The sequence below is a fragment of the Trichosurus vulpecula genome, chromosome 2, assembly GCF_011100635.1.
Source record: "Trichosurus vulpecula isolate mTriVul1 chromosome 2, mTriVul1.pri, whole genome shotgun sequence".
Classification (NCBI taxonomy): domain Eukaryota; kingdom Metazoa; phylum Chordata; class Mammalia; order Diprotodontia; family Phalangeridae; genus Trichosurus; species Trichosurus vulpecula.
The window spans coordinates 303,992,788-304,013,314 of NC_050574.1; the positions used below are offsets into that span (position 1 = coordinate 303,992,788).

Consider the following 20,527-nt stretch of genomic DNA (forward strand, 5'->3'; position numbering starts at 1 on the left):
ATGAAGAGATATAAGACACCTGGCCATACTTGAAAGCAGCAAGAAATCAATTACCTGAGAGAGAGGTTACAGATTTAAGGGAGCAGTGGGATGACTGAGACTCTAATCTCCTGGAGAAGACAGGAGGGCATGGGATACAGTACACCTATAGAGGAATTTGCCTTGGCAAAGAAAAAGGCTACCTTAACTATCACAGACCAGAGGAAAGGAGGAGAGTGGGAATGATGTCAAGGGGGTTTTGAGATAAAGAGAATAGGAAAGGAAGAAGCTTGTGTCCAATGGTCTTTAGTTTTTTTTTCAGTAAAGTAGAAGGCGAGACCCTTAGCTGAGGTAAAGGAGGGAACAGGACCTGTGGGGGGGCTTAAAGAAAGAGAAGGTTTAAGTGAGATAGGGAATCAATTAGAGAGGAATAAAAAGACCACTCTATTACAGAGAGGGCTCAGTTTAGTTTAGATAAATGGATCTGTAATGGAGCCAGCAATCAGTGCTGCTGTGGCTCCATTCAGCTGCTTGTGAGTGGAAGAAGAGGAGAGGGCTGGTGGGAGCAACCCAGGGCTGAGATCTGGGAAGAAAACAGCAGCCAACAGGACACAGGAGCAAGAGAATCAAGAGTAAGAAGCCACTGCAGAAGTGAAACGGTTAACTCCTGGACTGGTGTTAGAAAGGGAGGAAAGTGAAGTCAGTGCAGGGCTAATAGTAAAGGGCAAGTCTAAAAGTGACCATGGGGAGCAAAGAGTCCTCTGATTCCCTCTCCAGAACCAGGGCAGTGCAGATGGGGGAGAGAAGGTACAGTTAGTGCTGGGAAGGATGTGGTCTCATGAGAGGGCTTTGAGATGCAAAGAGCATGAAAGAGGCATAACATGAAGGGGAGCATGTTTACCATGGACTGGGAATTTCAGGAGGCACAGTGAAATAGGTGGGCAGGGTGGGGGAAAGGGAATGAGAAAACATGAGAAGAAAACAGACAGTTTTCTCCTAAATGGTTAGTGATACGAGGATAAGGAGTGAAACAAGAGAAGCCATAGGGTTTATAATAGCGAAGAAAAGTCCACAGTCTCCAAGCGGGGATTCAAACTTGTTGATAAGTCTTTGACTAATAGTTAAATACTATATCAGAAAGAAAGTGTTGTCCTGCCTTAAAAAGTATACCTCTTTGTTTAAACAAAAATCCTAAAAATTTTTCATCCAAAATAACATATGGGGGGGGGGGGGGGGGGAAGAGTAGTATAAAGGACTTACATGAACAACTACATAGATCTTTGTAACTAAGAAGCAACATAAATCATTTTTATGGAGTGAAAATAATTTTGCTCCTCTGGAGAATATCTTACTTTCCATGTTTCCTTTTCTATACTCAAAGTTCTGAATTCCAAATTCCATTCCTCCAGATGTTCTTTGCAGAAACTGACAGGAAAAGACAGGTTTCTTTCCTTGGAGTTCTTGCCCTAAAATTGGTTTTTGTTGTTCAGTCGTGTCCCACTCCTTGTGACCTCATCTGTAGTTTTCCTAGCAAAGATACTGGAACAGCTTCCCACTTCCTTCTCCAGCTTATTTTATAGATGCGGAAACTGAGTCAAACAGGGTTAAGTGACTTGTCCAGGGTCACATAGCTAGTAAGTGCCTGAGGCCAGATTTGAACTCAAAAAGATAAGCCTTCCTGACTCCAGGCCCAGCACTCTATCCACTGTGCCACCTAGCTGTTTAGAGCAGAGTAAATTACCTAAGTAATAAAGCAAGAACACCACAGGAAAATTAAGAAGGGTAACTCCAATTTACAGAGAGGGGAAGATATTTGAGAGGGTAACTAATTTCTATAGTACCTTCCATCCTCATTAGCTCCACCCACATCCTTATACTATCTGTTCCTATCCTACCTACTTACTTTTCTTTCCCATGAGTGAACTACACTGTGAGGAATATAGAAACACATCTCCAGAGTAGATGCAGACATTATCCACATTAGTCTATAGCAGGTGAACATAAATTTCAACTTCCAGCTTTAAAACTTAGTATAATCTCTGCCTTTAGTCATAATGGATGAGGATATAGGACATCCTTGTAAAGGATATCATCCACTTGTACCCTCAGGCTTGGACATTTTATAAGTCTTTTTACTTTGGTGTTATTTTGACTTAAAATATCTAAAAATTGATGCAGAAACACTCTAGTCATAGTGCTCCTTTCCTTTGAAAGGAGACAAGAAGCCCTGAAGAACACTTACAGATCATGAAAAGGCTGAAACCTGCAAGTAAACTGGATAAAACCATTTCCAATCATAAGCAGGTTGGAGACTCACCTTGACTGGAAAAAATGTGCAAATTTCTTTCCATTCCTTATCATTAAGAGCATCTTCCTGCAGTTCTATCAGGAACAAGGTACTGTCCTAAGCAACTAAGCCACATCTCAGTTCTAATAAAGTATTCAATATACCTAGCACCTATACATATTCAACTCTATCATAAGGGACCACTCTTTCAAGTGCTAGCTATTCAAAGAGTTAGGAATGCTAAATTTGAAACAAATGTCTAAAGCAAAAAAGGAGATATACAACATAAGAAAACTACCTGAGAATATGAAAACAGATTTAGATATGCTCATATATCAGAGATGATCACCAAATATCAGAGATGATAACCAAAACAAATAGGTCCATGATTCAGTATCACCTTTCTTTCTTGAAGCCAAAAATAATTTTGCAGTACTTCTAAAAATTTAGTTCTTTGCTTCAAGGAATTTATTTTTGTCTTTTTACAGACAACTGACCTAACCTATAACGGATCTCTATGTTTCCGAATACTTACAGCACTTATTACTCATTTGGGCAGTTCAGAATTGCTTTATACTCTTACTTAACTACTTTACATTATTTTGCTTATTTCCCTATCTAGACTATAAACTGCCAAAGGTATTCCATATTCCCTTAACATACTGCTATCTACATAGCACGTACTTCTTCAAATAGTTATAAGATAATTCTTCTATTACTTACAAAGAAATGAAGATAGTCAATAAAAACAAAATACGCTGAAAGATGGTTTAATTTATTGCTTTTCCTACTGAAAAACTTGAAAGAAAAACATAATTGGGCTTTTTCCCCTCCAAGACAGCATCAGTGATGGTTCAATAAAAACAAGAAAAGTTGTATTAAGTATTTTAAAAAAGCAGCCGGAGGTCTTAGGGAGCTTCAAAGAGGTTGTAAAAAAGAATGCAACACAATAACACCTACGGATCATCAATTATATGTAATGTGCTCTTAAAAGCTTAAAATGTCTACATATACTTACAAGTCAACTAGTTCCTCATCAGAAAAATAGCATCTACTTAGCAGATTACATAAACTCTACTCTACAAATGATGGAATAATTTAACACTAAAAAGAGACCACAAGTGCACAAAAGTCAGGAAAAGAAAGGGAAAGATAAAGTAATACTTCAGGAACAATAAAATCTCAGGAAGGCAGCCAAGAAGAATCAGCACATAATCCCCAAAATCAATATTCCCTCCCCTTTCACAAAGAAAGCAAATTCTGCAGAAAAAAACTTTTGGGACAGCGGGGTTAAGACCCACAGAGGACAGCAGGATTCACACACCCTACAGTCTAACACCAAAAGAGGACAATGCTTTCAAGGAGAATAGGCAAAAATCTGGCAGCTGCAGAATGAAGAAGACAGGAAGGAAAACATCCATGCAACATTTCATGCAGGGTACCAGTGAGTACAGATGAACACTAAGTAACACGTTGTGAGAGAAAGACCAGAGAGAAGTGATTGAAGTACACAGTTGTAAACACACCTCAGTCATAGACACAAACTGCTTACCCTCAGATTTAGTGGTAGTACCATCTTTAAGCAAATCAAAAGGAAAAAAAAAAACAAAGGAAGGGATAACAGGGAATAGTTAGTAACATCAAAAAAGGGCAGAAATTAGCTACTAAAAAATGTGAAAAATTCCATTTTAAATTAAGCTTAAAAAGAAACCAGCTTTGAACTGCAAAGCAAATTCTGAAGCACCTAAATCTGGTATGTAATTTAATTAATGGATTTGTCTACATCATAAGAACCAAGAAGCAACTCTGCATACACTGCATATCACCAGAGAGGAAATTTAGCTCAACTACTGCACTCTGAATTTCCTTCCCTCTTTGAAGGAAATTGCTAGCAAGGGGGGAAAAAGTTATGCCTACAGGACAGAGAAGCAAGTAAGAAGCTTGCTTAGCAATGCCTATTCCAATCTACATTATACAGCAGCAAAAGCTGTATAGCATGGTACCTGGTTCAAGGCCTATGTACTCCATGTCCTCCCTGATGTGTCTGGATTCTAGAAGTTTGGAAAAGGAGCATCAGATTTAACTCTATTATTCTGAACAAACTTTGGTTACACGCTAAAACAAATGTGCCAAGCCAAACAAAAACTGTTAACAAAAAACAAACACTATTAGGTTAAGAAATCAAACCACATTTCATTTAACCATTTTTCCTTAAGAGGAAGAGGGGATGAAGTATGAGAATGAACCTATTATAGTAACATAAAAAAGAAAAAAGTTATTTGGCAGAAATTTTGATGTGGTGACATCTAGTGGTCATCCAATTAACATTAAGTCATGGGTAATTAGCTACTTCAGAGATAGATTTTGAACTGATCTCAAGGAACACATGAATACAAAATTAACATGAATTGCAAAGAAATCAAAACGGAATTTATAAAAGTTCAATTTTGAGTGTAAAGTGAAGACAGAATGTTGGGTTAACTAGATGATTTTCCTCCCTTTTTTATGAATACAAAAAACTTTCTCTTAGTAAAATGGCAAACCTTTGTTTTAAATTTCGCATGAAGTCTTTACCTTCAACATAACCTAATAGTTTAATATTTGGGACAAAAATACTTGCACTTCTTCCCAACGAAACTGACTTGTATTTGTGATATAACTGTTTTTTGGGGTGTGTGTGTGTATGTGTGTGTGTGTGTGTTTAAAATAATCAGAACATAAACATCCCAAAGGCTATTTCCTCTTTTAAAATAATATAATAAATCTAGACATTTATTTCAACAGTGCAGCCACCATAAACATCTTGAGAACCCCTTTTTGGGAACAGCCCCTACAGCTACCCAAGTTATGATGCTGTCTCTTTGAGAAATGTATTTGAAGACCATTCCAAAGAATGTCAGAAGTCTTCTCAGCAACAAGAGAGGGGTTTCACAGGTTCATTGCTCTGAAGAACCATTTTCATTTGGATGTATATGCTTTGGTATGTTTGTTTGGAGAAAAAGGCAAATTAAATCCAATATCCACATCTACAGAAACATAGTTCTGGTGATATTCTTCCCAAAATTTATCATCAATTCATTTTTACTATTTCATTGTTGCTTTTCCTCCTTACTGAAACAATGAAGATGAGTGGCAAAAGATTGGGAAAGCACGCTTGGCAGAATAGTGGGTAGCAACAAAATGTCTGAGGTGGTATTACTTCAAATATTGGTGACTGACACAGAAAGCTGAACATGTCTAAAGAACTGATGGAAAAGCACCTCTGTTTAGTGTCCAACTACCTATACATTGTTTTCTGAGAAGGTTAACACTCTACACATGGTAGGCATTCAATACGTGCTATAACCTGCATATAACCTGAATATCCTTTCACAGGCTTTTGAAATTTCAATTATGGCCTTCTTAAAAGTCTGACAAAAAAGGCCAACTTGATAAATTAATTACAATGTTGAGAAATTTTAACATAACTTGGAACAGCAGAGTTTTTAGGGCCTACCTAACGATGCATATGAGCCTGGAGGCAAGGCAGCTGCTGAACTGAAAGGGGTGGAGCCAGCAGTTGAGACTTTTGATTTGGCACTGGCTGCTGCATTCACATCAATGTCACTCCGAGACCGCTGCAGGGATCCAGTTGTTGAAACAGATTTGGTACTAACTGTAGAAGCTTAATGTGGGAGAGAATAAAATAAAACCAACAGTAAGGACTTTACTATAACCACACATAAACATTTCAAAAAAAAAACCATATTTCTCCAAGGCTATTTCTTGACAAGCACCTATGCACCAAAGCAGCACTAAGCAATTCGAACTGGTTAAAATGAGTCCATCCCACCCTGAACATACTAGAATGGATTATACTTAAATATAAAACACTGGTTAATAATAAATGGTACATACATCACACCTGTCAGATTGGCTAACACGACAAAACAGGAATATGATAAATGCTGGAGAAGATGTGGGAAAATTGGAACACTAATGCATTGTTGATGGAGTTGTGAGTTGATCCAACCATTCTGGAGAGCAATTTGGAACTATGCCCAAAAGGCTATAAAAATGTGCATGCCCTTTGACCCTGCAATACCACTTCTAGGGCTGTATCCCAAAGAGATCATACAAATGGAAAAAGAACCCACATGTACAAAAATATTTATAGCAGCTCTTTCTGTGATAGCAAAGAATTGGAAATCAAGGAGATGTCCATCAATTGGGGAATGGCTGAACAAGGTGTGGTATTATGAATATAATGGAATACTATTGTGCTATAAGAAATGATGAGCAGGAGGACATCGGAAAAACCTGGGAGGACTTATGTGAACTGATGCTGAGTGAGCAGAGTAGAACCAGCACAACACTGAATACAGTTATGGCCACATTGTGCAATGACTAACTTTGACAGACTTGGCTCTTCTCAGCAAGTCAAGGTTCTAAGACAACTCCAAAAGGCTCATGGTAGAAAATGCTATCCACATCCAGAGAAAGAATTATGGAATCTGAACGCAGATGGAAGCATACTATTTGCTCTCTCCCTTTTTTGTTTTGTTTCTTCTTTCTCATGGTTCATTTCTTTGGTTATAATTATTCTATGCAACATGAGTAATGTGAAAATATGTTTAATGTGAATGTATATGCAGAGCCTATATCAGATTGCATGCCATCTTGGGGGGAGGGGGGGAAGAGAAGAGGAGAACATTCGGAAGTCAAAAGCTTGTGGAAATGAATGTTGCAAACTAAAAATAAATAAAATTTAAAAAAATAATGAATGGCACAAGAATGAAAGTATTTTCATATTAGGTTCCCCTCTTTATTGTCCCACATAGAGTTTATGTTCACTGCACCTTTTGTAGGAGGCCTCAATCTCTCTCTTCCCTAGCTCTTCCCTCACACACTCCTCTCCCTCACCTGCTAGTATGCATTCCCTCTGAGATTACCTACCATTTATAACTATGTATTTTGCATGTTGCCTCCCCTTTAGAACATAGATCCTTGAGGGCAGGGCCTGCACTTTTGCTTTTCTTTATACTCTCAGCACTCAGAACAGGATCTGGCACCTAATATGTGGTAATAAATACTTGTTGCCTGATTAATTGAATGACTGCCTGAATATGTAAACATGGTGGCTTATTCTCCTTTTCCTATTTCTGAAGACAATGGAGAAGATTGTTTTGCCCTCCTGAGTCTTGTCCCTGGTCCTGCTGCCAACATCTCTGGGCCCCATTTTCTGAGCTTGCTTCAATTTTCTTAACTTCAGTTTTCTCTAGGGGAAAATTACTCTGTTCACAGGACTAACAAAAAGAAATTAGAGATAGATGTTTAAGAAAAATTCTTCGGTCCTAATTTTTCCCCTCACTGTTAATTCCGAAATTTCATCTCATCATCAGTGAGACTGCAACTGGAGCTCTGCAGAAGAACAGAGGCAAGCCATACCACAAAGAGTCATGGATCTACATGGGTGACATGGAAGGAACAGCTAAATAGATCATTTACTTTCTGAAGTCATGCCATCAAAAGTAGGTATTTGTCAAAATCCAGTCTATAGTTTGAGCAATGGGGGAATTCCCATCTCATCTCCTTCCAATTCAGTGAAGTAAACATTTTTTAAGTACCTACTGAATGCCAGACACTATGCTAAGGTGTTGGGGATACAAATCAGAAAAAGAAAGACTGTGCCCTCATGGAGCTTACAATTTAGAGGGCAAAACAACCCACAAAAGGAAGTCAGAGGGGAAGAGTCATACCAAGCAGAGTTTCACTAAAAGAAGGTTTCCAACTTCCTGAAACTTATGTGAAAACTTGGTTTATTACTAGAAAAATGAACATGCATGTGCAACCTAAATAGTTCACAATCCATACAGAAGTTTACATTTTTATAACAGCAGGAGAAGGAGGCACCAAAATCTCCACCTAAAGGGGCATGGCATGGGAGGGGGAAAAGCGTAGTAAAAGTGGGAAAAGGACAAAACCTCTCTCAAAAAGGAGGAGAAAAGCAAGGCAAAAGCCACATTCTTTCCCTTGGGAATTGCAAGACCGTGAGCATAGGATGGTCTTTCTTATCTACACAGGTTCCAACTGCACAAGCAATTTCTTAGCCTAGTGCAGGCTGACTGATGCCTGTCTTGACTCCCAAGGACATACAGGGGGTCCAACTTGGGATGCAAATAACACGTTACGTCAGATGGCAAGGGTGGGGGTTGTTACTTTGTACTTAACACATTCAGGGCCTCCTGCATACCCTGGGTCATGTTTTTGGAAAATATGGCAACTCAAAAAGACAAGTGCAAGAGACCCCTTAACAATCCTCTTACCTCGAGATGTGGAACTTCCAGTTGGGCTTCTTTTGGCAGACAGTGGACGGCTGGCAATTAAGAGAGACCTCTGTTTAATATTTATTTAAGTCACAGGATCACATACATTTCTTTGAACTTCCTCAGAAATCATCTATCCCTCGTGTATATACAATCTACACTACACTTATTAACTTGTTTACATTTTAGCTTAAAACTGTTCTTGTATGTTCTATGTAAACAAACTTTACTATAAATTCCTTAATAATGAGGATATTTTTGCCTTTCTTAGTATCCTCAATTAGCTCCTAAAATGGGCCTCTGAACGTTGTCGACAGTTGAGATAACCTATAGTTACTTGTGCCTTCATAAAGCAAAATTTTCTACACACACACAAAATCACATCCTAGACAAAAAACCAAAAGAAACAAAAACAAAGGACTGGAATTTGATCTCTTACTTTAGGCTCTCTTGAGAACTAGAAGAGGAACGATCGGACTGAGGCAAGGACACAATGCTGTCTGAGTTCTTCAGATGTGACTGCAAAGCTTTTTGATAAGATGACTCCAAGGTATGGTATAAATGTTCTGCTTCTCTACTGAAGTGATTGTGGAAACCCCAATAACATCTGAAAATAAAATCCAAGAAGTCTCAGGAAAGACATACAATCAATTCCCCCAAACCCTGGATTAGAACGTTAGCCCTAAAGCTGAGCCCTGGACCACTTCACAAACAATTCTGTTGTTGCCAGAGAGTGACTGTGAAATGGCTGAGGAAAACAAGGCCCAGAGTAAGACCTCAGCATAATAGGACTGAACAGCCAAAATGGTACGGAAACTTAGGTGCTTTTTGTTTTACGTCTACACTGAGTTCTGGGAAACTTACTCCCCTCTTCTATGTATATTCCTTATCTAGCTAAGCCTTCAGTGTCAGGATCTCCTGTTGCTGAGGAGTTTGGTGCCTATAGAACAACTAAAGGGGCATTTAGTATGATACATGTCTATGCCACAAGGTCAAGACAACTTGCATCCCTTGAGAGTATGTTCTGATCCATTCCCCACATTGTAGGTACTAGTAATATAAACTCATACAATACAATGCTCCTTAAAAAAAAAAACACCCCTATAATCACATATAGCTAGGTTAATGCTGGAACCAGTGAAAAGTAAACATATTTAGGCACAGACAATTATATTGTAAGCAATTTCAGAGTTTAAAAAAAAAAACCCAAATAAAACAGCACCATGCTAGATATGTCTGGAGAACGAAAAGTTATCAATATTGCTTTGCTAAAATAAATTACTTTGTTGAATTTAAGGCTGATTGAGAGGTTAAAAATTTATGAAGAATTAAAAGACATTAAGTGATTCAATTTTTAAATTGATTTGCCCCCCAAATTTTATAAATGAAATGAAAAATTAGCTATTTACTTAATATTACTATATATTTTTGGTAGCATTCTGTGCTATGCTGAAGATCCATAAATCCATTTGGGACAGGGTATGAGGGTAGGGAACAATTGCTGAGAGGAAATGATAGGATGTTGAGAGACAGTAGTCAGAAATGGACCAACAGTGCAAAACTGTTCTTTAAAATATAAACTTAAGCAAACAGTGCAAATTTTGACTTAGGAAATAATTATCATAATGGAAATCTTTAAACTATTTCCACATTAAAGGGCAAAAACCTACAAGTACTATGTGCACCAAAAAATCCTCAATAGTGATTCAGAAATTAGGCCAACAGAAACTTATTCTCGGAGTACTTTTATGAAACATCATTCCCAGTTATTCGAGCAACAATTTATCTTGGATGCTTTTTAACACCTAATTAGAACTAGAAAAGACTTTACTAGTAAAACATATGCTTATATTATGGGCTTGGTTTTGAACAAAATTTAATATCAATACCATTAAAACTTCTTAAACTATTAGCAATGGCATACAACCAATAAAATACTCTTAAACTGTCTATCAGTTGTATAGCATGATCTTAGCCAAAAGAAACTAACATAAGCAAGATCTAAAGGTATTTAACTAGGAAGTAATTCAGTAAACACTTACTTTCTTGCTTCTATCCTTGCTTCAGAATCAGCATCATGTATTCCTTTCTTTATTGTTTCTGCTAATACTGATATGTGTCTGTTTACATAAAGAGATATGTTTATGAGCAAGTAAGCCTGGAGAAACAATTTCAAAATATTAATATCAAATTAAAAGATATTTCTATTGCTTCCATCCTGACAAATGAGAAAAACGAGCCTCAGGGCATTCAAACTTTAAATTTCCCTCCTCGCCTGTAGCTGGCTTTCCAGGCCAATCTCAATTCTACAGGAACAGAAAAACAAAGGTTACATTTTAATGTGGTCAATGTAATGTCTTCTGGAAATGATGATGGGATTAAAATAGTCTCAGCTCAACACAGCTGTGGGCAATCCTCTTAATAACAAAGGACACAGCTTTTACCTAGTGAAGACACAATTTACACTTAAGGATGTTTTCACTGAATCTAAAAAATCACAGAACCATTTTATAAATGCGCATTTCTTTTGTTACCTCTGTGGCTGAAAAGGAAGCCAAATTGAATTCTTTTCAAGATATTCAGAAAAGGAAAACGGTTAGGCTAAATTATTCCAACAAGTTAAAAAAAAAAACCACACGAATGAATAAATCTTTGCAAACAAATACATTTTTACCAAATCAAAACATGCACCTATCTGCCTCACCTTGCACCCAAGAATTAGTCATTTATCAAGCACAAACCATCCTCTACTTTAAAACCACAGATTTAAACAAAACATTAACTTCTCTGATAATATGCAACTATTATCACACTAAAGCACTATGTATAAGAAAGCTTTTTCTAATCCCAGCAGTTTAACAAGTCAACAGTAATGGGTTTTGTTGCTCTATAGCCAATAAAATTATTAATTACCTAGTAAAATAGTTGATAATTCCTATAATAGTCACTCTCTATAAAATTAAAGTACCTAATTCTTTGCTAAGGTGAGAGGGCTTAAGTTTTCCCAAGGCCATTCAGAGACTCTTTTTTTCCAATAAAAGCAACAACTGCCTTCATTCTAGCAGAATGCAGTCGCTTTGAGGATAAAAACTGCTTCATTTTTGTCCGTATTCCAAAGCCTAGATCATTTCCTTGCACGTAGTAGGCATTTAATATATATTTGTTCAAATGAACCCCAAACACCTGGCCTGATCTGTCTCTCAAAAGGATAAAAGTAAGTCATCTCATTTCCCAAGTTTCTCACCAGCACAAAACATCCAAAAATATCTAAAAACTCCACTAAAGATCTGTCTCCTAGAATCCTATCCTTCACTAGATTCAGAAATATTTTTTCATACAAATGTACCTTAAAGAGGAAGAGTATTTACTCTATTTCATGAAAGTGGAAATATAACTTGTCACTGAATACTACTTTAACAAAATTCCATTACAACTGAAATCTTTGAGTGTTCCACTAAATGGAAAATAAGAGTTAGAATAATAGATAGAAGGGTCCTCAGAAGTCCACAGGATCACAGAATAATAAGATTCAAAATCAGAGGGACTTTAAAGGTCATTTATGCTTTTCTAAATATGGTCTAGTTAGCTGGTGTCTTAGTGAAAGATGTTCCCTAGAACTCAGTACATTACTCTGGTTCTATGTAATAGATTTAGAAATTTATCATCAACTCTTAATAAATTTCACTTTATTAGCCTCAGCCCCCTGCTACAGACTGAGATTCTGTTATCCAAAGTACCAGCTCTCCCACTCATCCCCAAATCTGACAAACAGGTCACCTAGGCCTTCATCCACTTCGTGAGTTCAATGGCATAAGACCGAGTAACAAGTGACACAAGGGTCACTGACCTTCAGGCTCAAAGTGGACACAAAAAGAATGAGAATGGCAGAGGATATTCAGTTTCAGGGGGTGCTCCTTTACAGTTCTAGTTAGCACCAATTTCATTTCTTAAAACCTATAATTTTTGCAGTTACAAGCCACAAACTATGCATATCAGGTTGGGGAGGTGGGTGGTACACTACATAGAATGCCAGGCCTGTACTAGGAAGTTCCAATTCGGCCTCAGACACTTACTAGCTGTTTGACCCTGGGCAAATCACTTAATCCCATCTGCTTCAGTTTCCTTATCTATAAAATGAGCTGGAGAAGCAAATGGCAAATCACTCCAGCATCTTTGCCTAAAAAAACTCCAAAAGAGGTCCTGAAGAGTCAGACACAACTGAAAATGACTAAACAACAACAACAACAACAACAAAAAATGCATATCAAGGTCTTCTGACCTTTTTATTCTAAGGTTTTGAAACCCTAAATAAATAATGCAAAGAATTTTCTAATAGCTTTGATATTCCCTTGCCCTTTAAATATATTTTAAATGTCTACTAGTGCACTGCTGGTGAAAAATCAATGTCTTATGTAAAGAAATCAGATTCTATAGTACTTATTCTTGTCTTTATCGAAACTACCATATTACTGGCAGTAATGATAGCATAATTAAATTTAATAAAAGTTCCATTTATGTCCCTACTCACCACACAGAACAATGCAAACAATAAATTTATCAGGAAATATAAAAAATACCAAGTCAGATGCTCACCTTTCTAATGAATGTGTTTGCCATTCTTGTAAAAGCAAATCTAAAAATTCAAAACAGCGCCTAAAAATTGTTTTTAAAAAGAGAGATTATGTTTTGAAGAATTTTAGTGTGAGTGGATGCACATAAATACATATGTTATACTGATTCAAATTTAGGTTTCACTGACCCATCCCTGTTTGATTTGTACAAAACCGGATTATTACCAATAGTTGAGACTTTATTTTCAGCTTATAGTTATATTTTTCCTTTTGAAGCAATCTCATCAGAAGGGAGGTGTATGACATAATATTATGTAGGAGTACGTACGTGTACACATACCACACACACACACACACACACACCCTGCATACAAATGACAACATTAATTTCTCAACTAGGAAATTTTTTCTATCTGATACTTGCTAACACCATAATCCAAAAGTTTTGTCAAAATGTATAGAAGACAAGAGAAACATGATTGTTTAACCTATATAAATCAAAGTTAATGACTCTAGATTTTAATTCAAGCCAAACCAGTGTGAGTAGCAACTGAATATTTAATCAAGCTAGGATCTTAGAAACAGTGATGAAGAAAGCTGGGAATCTGTCTTGGAAAACAGAAACACACAAGCAAAGGAAGAGAGACAGACACACATCTAACACACACACACAGACACACACACAGACACAGACACACACACAGACACACACACACACAAACACACACACACCACCCCCACAAATCAGCAATGGAAGTTGTGTGAACACATCAAGAGTATTTCTATAAAAATCCTTTAACTGGAAAGCACTTATTTGAACATATTTAAGTTATTTCTATGCATTTTATATACATTTTGAAAGTTTAAAAGTTTGTGTTTTTATCCTGTTTCAAATTCCACCAGGTAAAATGAAGAGAAAATGTCACTAGTGCTCACCTTCTTACTGCAACAGATTTGGACGTACAGTTGCTAGTTATAACAGGTATTAGCCTAGGGATGTGTGTATGCTGTGGAGAGAACAAATATGGGCACTTGAAAACATAAGTAGCCATTCAACTCTTTGGTTAGTCTACTTGTCACACATTATTCTGTTCAGAAGGTCAAAGGCCATGACAAATTACATACCGACAACAAATAATGAGATAATAACTGTACACAGATAACACGAGATGAAATGATTTTTATAAGGTTAGATTTTAATAGCTGAAACAGAACAGTGGGTTTGTGTGTAAAACATTTAAAACGTTTTCCTAAGAAAAATCAAACCCATATATCGCCATGTCACTTAAACTTTAGCTGAAATAGTTTTAGTACTAAAAAAGAAACTTTAATAGTTACATACAATACATATGTCTTAGTGTGTAACTTACCTTTTCTGACATTGTTACTGGGCAGAGTAAAAAGTACAAAAAACTTCTGGCATCATTCCAGATAAAAGAGGGCAGACAAAAATGTATGGTATAAAGTCTTCTAGCACAAGGGTTACACAAGCATGTATTCTTTGGGCTAAGGGAAATCCTAAACTTATGGTGAAGGCAATGAGCATGATCTCAAAGTAGGTTGCTCTGGAGCAGTTTCTTTAATGTTTTTTGTGCTTTGGACTCTTCTGAAAGTATGGTAAAGCCCAGGGGTGGGGAACCTACGGCCTCAAGGCCACACATGGCCCTCTAGGTCCTCAGTTGGGGCCCTCTGACTGAATCCAAACTTCACAGAACAAATCCTCTTAAATAAAAGGATTTGTTCTGTAATACTTGAAATCAGTTAAAAGGCCACACCCAAGGACCTAGATGGCCACGTGTGGCCTCAGGGCCACAGGTTCCCCGCCCCTAGTAAAGTCTATGGACCCCTTCTCAGAATAATGTTTTTAAATGTATAAAGTAAAATAGATCCGGTCACAAAGGAAACCAATTCTATTAAACTTGTGATTGTTCAGTCATTTTTCACTTATTTCAGACCCCATTTGGAGTTTTCTTGGCAGAGATACCAGAGTGATTCACTATTTCCTTCTCCGGCTCATTTTACAGAGGAGGAAACTGAAGCAAAGACACATAGAATTCTGATTCCATGAAGATGGTAGTGTTGAAATGGAACATAGTAGTCAAGTGAGTGGTAGTGTGGGAGAGTGAAAATAGCCCTAGACTCATGAGAAACCTAGGTGTGAAACCCTCGGCCAACATTTATTAGCTGTTTGACCACAGGGAAGTCACATAACTCCTACCAGCATTGGTTTTCGCACCTGTTAGATGGAAATAAGAATACCTCATGGAGTTGTTTTTCAGGAGCAGAGACAGCAAAGGTAAGTACTTTGCAAACTTTAAAAATATCAGCTGTAGATATTTGTTTATGACCACATGAACACCAGTTTTAATTTTTTGAAAACAATCTAACCTTTGGCTGATTAAGATTTAAGAGATTATTTTGTCAGGTTTCCAGATTTGTTTTATATGTGTGTGTGTGTACACATGTGTATGTACACACACACACACACACACACACACACACACACACTACAAGCACATACACACTAGTGTATGACTCCTATGAAAGTCTTTATGTTAGATCAATTAAGTGGCAAAGTAATAACAAGAAATACAGTTGGGACTTGGACAGCTTTAAGTTTAACAAAGCACTTCACATATGACCTCAGTCTTTCCTCACAACAACACTGCCAGGTGGATGCTGTCTTTTCATTTTGCAAATAGGAAAACTTGGGCCAAGAAAGATTAAATGACTTTGCCCAGGGTCATAGATAGCTAATAAGTGTCAGGGGCAAGATTCAAAATAAGGATTTTCTGACTCCAAGTCTAGCAACTTTATCTACTGAACCACCTGGGTGCCTTTGTACCACATAAACATACACTATTATTAATTTCAATACGGTGTTTAAAATTTATCGTAGCTATTTATGTACAGAACTTGCACCTTTTTACTGTTTGCCCCATATAAAGAGATAATTATTTTTAAATATAAATAAAAACCGAAAAAAGATATTAACTACTTATATTTTAAAAAAAATGAAAATATGCAACTAACAACATTTTATTGGCTACTACATGTTTGATTCAGCTTTCTTTATCCATTTAGTCCTATATGTTTGTATACATTTTTACTATTATATAGTTTGTGTATAATTAATCTTAATTATAATACTCTGTTACATTTAAATACAATCATTTATTTAGCAATTCCCCAGTTCCTGAACATTTAAAGAAGATATTTTTGGCACATTTTTTCAATGAAAACGTTATTATTACTATACATAATTATACACAACGAAAAGTAATGCAATTAAATGTTACCTTTGAACATGTAGTTTTACAAATAAACTAACGATCTTTAGGTATATTCCCAATAATGGGATTACCGAATTAAAGGATATGACTCCTAGACACATGCCTACAGCTACACAGAAGAGAACAGGAAGTAGAAAGGAAGGTTTTCTAAACAAAGGTAATGAATTAATTCCCTTTCAAAATAAAAATATTCAAACAAAGTAACCTAAAGAGAATGTAAGCTTAGAGACTAAGGATTTCTTTTAAGGTTGGAATTTTACAGCTACCTGAGCATATATGCTGTTCAACTGAGCATGGAAAACAGATAGTTGATCAAAGTAAGATACGGAAGTTAAACGCTCTTTCTTTTCTATCTGAGAGTCAGGCCCTTCTAGCATATCATCATCATTAGTTAGTTTGAACATTTGTCATTTTCCAATATATTAACCATGCTTGTTGCTAAAAAGCACAAAAAGCATCGTGTCTTTTAATATCATTTGTAAGTTTGAATTACTATACTATTGCTCCTCTCCAGTGATACAGATAAATAAAGAAGGAAATATAAATAAAGTCCTTATGATACTTACAGACAGCTTAAAACTCTTAGCATAGGTTACTTTTTGCAAGAGTATTTTCATGACAGTTAAAAGCTTTAAAAGTAAATATCATAACAACAAAAGGAGACTAAAACTGAAGCACATTCAAGTCATCAACTAGTTAAATGGGGGCAGGGGGGAAGAGGACAAATCACATGAGGAAGGATTGATGGGGCTGGGGTTAACCTAAGAACCCTGTAAGGGACTGTGGGGGCAGGAGAGACATTGAACTATGTGTCCTTTAGGATCCAACTCTAACACCCAGGAAAAGCAAAGCTTTCTGCATTCCATTCTTTCTACTTCCATGGGGAATGAGAAAGGAAAATGAGGCCCCAAAGGAAAAAAAACTGTGGTTAAACTGAACTAGCCAATGGAAGAAAACAATGTCAAGTGGCAGCAGAGCACAGTAGGGAGATCATGAAGGCATTACCTTCAAATCCCTGCTATGCCACATATTACTTGAAGGACCTTGGACCAGTCATTTAACACCTGGGTGCCTTAGTTTCCTCATTTATAAAACAAGGGAGTTGAAGGAGATGACCTCTAAGGTCCCCTCCAGGAGTCAAGAAAGTCAGAGTTCCAATCCTGCCTCAGTCACTTACTAGCTGTGTGATCCTGAGTAAGTCCCTTTACCTCTCACAGCATCTTCATCTGTAAAATAGATTATAATAGCACCTACCTCATAGGGTTGTTGTAAGGATAAGATGAGAAAATATATGTAAGGACCCTATAGATAAGTGTCCAAAAGAGACAAAGGTGACAAGTAACATGGTCTCTTTCTAAAAATGGAAGCTATTAAATAAACCAAGTTTATTTAATACACACCAAATGGGAACACTGATGTCACAAATGCCTCATTTTGTTACCATTATCAACTAACACCGACTGAGCCCTTACAACATACATGACACTTAAACATACTTACTCGAATAATTAACCTAACAGCTACAACACCAGATGTGGCCATGATTTTGGCACTGTTTGGGATTAAATTAAAGATGGTTGGCATGATGGCTTCAGCTCCATGATCAAACTTGTTTCCAAGGACTGACGACAGATGCCTTCAAGAAAAAGTGAGGGGAGGGGGAAAAAAGGAGGGAGAGATAGACCTGTGCCTTTTGTTTGATATTTGTTGCAACTATTACATTTAAAGAGGTAAAGAAAAATATCACAAAAGTATTCTAAATCTAAATAAAACTTCTTGTCCTTGTCATTTTCAGCACATAACTTTTCCCGAATGACTGATTTCCATATCATCGCATACTTACCTTCCGAGTACTTTCAACATATTCTCCCAGTTCAATGACATTTATTTTTGAATAATTAAAAAATTAATTCTATTTTCACTGATTAATTCAATAAGCATTTATTAAGCAACTACTATATCCTAGGCATTATGTAAAGTACAGGGAATACAAAGGAAGAAGGAAAGCAGAAAGAAGAAGAAAAAAAAAGTCCCTGTCCTAAAGGAGGTTACATTGCATTTTGAAAACTGTGTGAGTTAACATTCTTTGACAGAAGTGGGAAACTATCGAGATGATGCAGTATATCAAAATTAGGAATTACTACTCTACAAACAAATCTATGAAGTGTTGCTATGTGAATTTCATTACTATCACTAAATAAAAGAATGAATATCCATCTTGAAATCTGAAAAATTAGCAGATTTCATCAAAGATTTTGGAAGAAAGAATAAAATCCTCACCCAAAACATAAGATGAACATTTACTGGAGTCAGGAGAAGAAAGTCAGGTCACAGAATATGATGGGAAAAGTCAACAGTTTGGAGCAATTCTGCAAGGTTTAGGTTAAGGAACAAAGAGAACCTAGAGGATTGGGACATCAAGATGTTTTCAAAAGAGAAAGAAAGAATATGACCAGTTAAGACTAACGTACATTAACAAAGCATTTTAGATTTGGTTTCATCAGCCAATTTAGGGTTGTTCCCCCTCTTCGCTTGATAATATGTATATATGAGACCCCTTTCCTCTTATCTTCCCACCACACTGAAGGATCTGTTGTTTTCTTCCCGTGACACTTTGCACAGATAAAATTGGGTTCATGTTATAATAAAAAATTTCATCCTACAAAGGTATTAACTTGTGGTGGAAAAAAAGCAATGAATGAACTCAGAAGACCTGCATTCAAATCCCAGCTCTAACATGTAAGTCTGGGCCTCAGTCTCCCTATCTATAAAATGAAGGGGTTCATGGAGATGATTTCTAAAGTACCTTCCAGTTTTACTGGATAATATCCTACTATGATCCTATAATGCTAAAATATTAGCCTGTCATACGCAGTCATGATAATGAAATAAACAGTGCGAGCAGAGTGTAGTAGTGGATTGATGGCCAGACAGCCTTAAGAATAGGTTAGTCCTGCCAGGATGACCAGGCCACATCATTTAGCCTTGCTGTCTCAGCAGCTCTTTAACATTCTAAAGTTATGGATGAGCTGTCCGTTACAACAGTGAAAGAAGTTTCATATGGAGAGTTGTTTATATCAACGGCAAAAAATAAACTAAAACTGTATGTATGTGTCTGTACATGAATGTGTGTATGTATGTCACAGATCCAACTGGCACTGGTAGAAGGAATTTGTTCACCAGAAGTCCCTATACCAATGGTACCTCAGCAAAAATTATTCAACCAGTTACGACTAGCACTGACTATAGGTATATAAACAAACACACATTCATTTTTGGCCTGAATCCTATACATAAATTTAGAGAATGCTGGTTACAGCTGGTTGAATGAGAGTAAACCTTTCTAAAGGGGTGCCTGAGGCTTAAGAAACAGGTTACTCTATAGAGACACAAGTTACATTTAGAGCTGACAATGGTTGTAGAGGTCATCCAGTTCAAGCCCTCATTTTATAGATAAAGAAATAAAGGCCTAGTGAGGTAAGTGACTCTGCTAAGATTATATAAGCAGTGACAAGCAGGAATAATTGAACTCAGGTCCTCTGACTCTAAAACTCACTTATCTCACTGCCTCTACTGAGATGCCTAGCTTAGAGGCAACTCTAACAGGAAGGACCATAACCACATCAACCCCTTTGTGGATGGCCCTCTCATGAGATTCGCCTGTGCTCATTTTCCTTCAATCAATGTCCCAGGCCTCTGTGGCCATACACTGCTTGTTCCACAATGAGAAGGAACAAATGAACAAACAACGTGTATGCTGAGTACTGATTCATGAAGAGGGATCCCATAGCTATATACCAATTTAAGACATTATTGTATTCCCTTTTGACAAAAAGTAGAGTTCAGTAATTATACAAGAGTATGAATTCAGTATTACAGAATATACAGTTTTCTAAATGAACACTTTTCTAAACTGTCAGCTAATTCATTACTGTTCTGTGCCATAGTTGAAATTTAGGTTGATTATGAATGTGATGGACATTAAACAGCTACGAGGCTGTTTACAGGTATTCTAAAACTACCAAAATAATCCTTTCAGCCAGATGTTCTAATGAATGATCAAGAGTTAATTTTTTGCCATCTTTTAAAAAT

At 36.8% G+C, this 20,527-nt stretch overlaps 1 protein-coding gene across 3 annotated transcripts in view; it reads right to left on the reverse strand.

Annotated features, from left to right (window-relative positions):
- The window catches only part of CLASP1 (cytoplasmic linker associated protein 1), a 357,318-nt gene that overhangs the window by 120,486 nt on the left and 216,305 nt on the right, over nt 1–20,527 (reverse strand). For 2 of the 3 annotated variants that reach the window (XM_036744771.1, XM_036744770.1), the window contains exons 13-20: nt 17,936–18,071; nt 14,079–14,149; nt 13,165–13,224; nt 10,614–10,691; nt 9,011–9,178; nt 8,572–8,621; nt 5,763–5,930; nt 4,270–4,317 (exon numbers count right to left, since the gene is read on the reverse strand). In XM_036744771.1, the coding sequence (XP_036600666.1) occupies nt 4,270–4,317; nt 5,763–5,930; nt 8,572–8,621; nt 9,011–9,178; nt 10,614–10,691; nt 13,165–13,224; nt 14,079–14,149; nt 17,936–18,071 (779 nt within the window). The remainder of the gene's footprint in view (nt 1–4,269; nt 4,318–5,762; nt 5,931–8,571; nt 8,622–9,010; nt 9,179–10,613; nt 10,692–13,164; nt 13,225–14,078; nt 14,150–17,935; nt 18,072–20,527) is intronic. The other variant, XM_036744772.1, reaches the window with a different exon arrangement.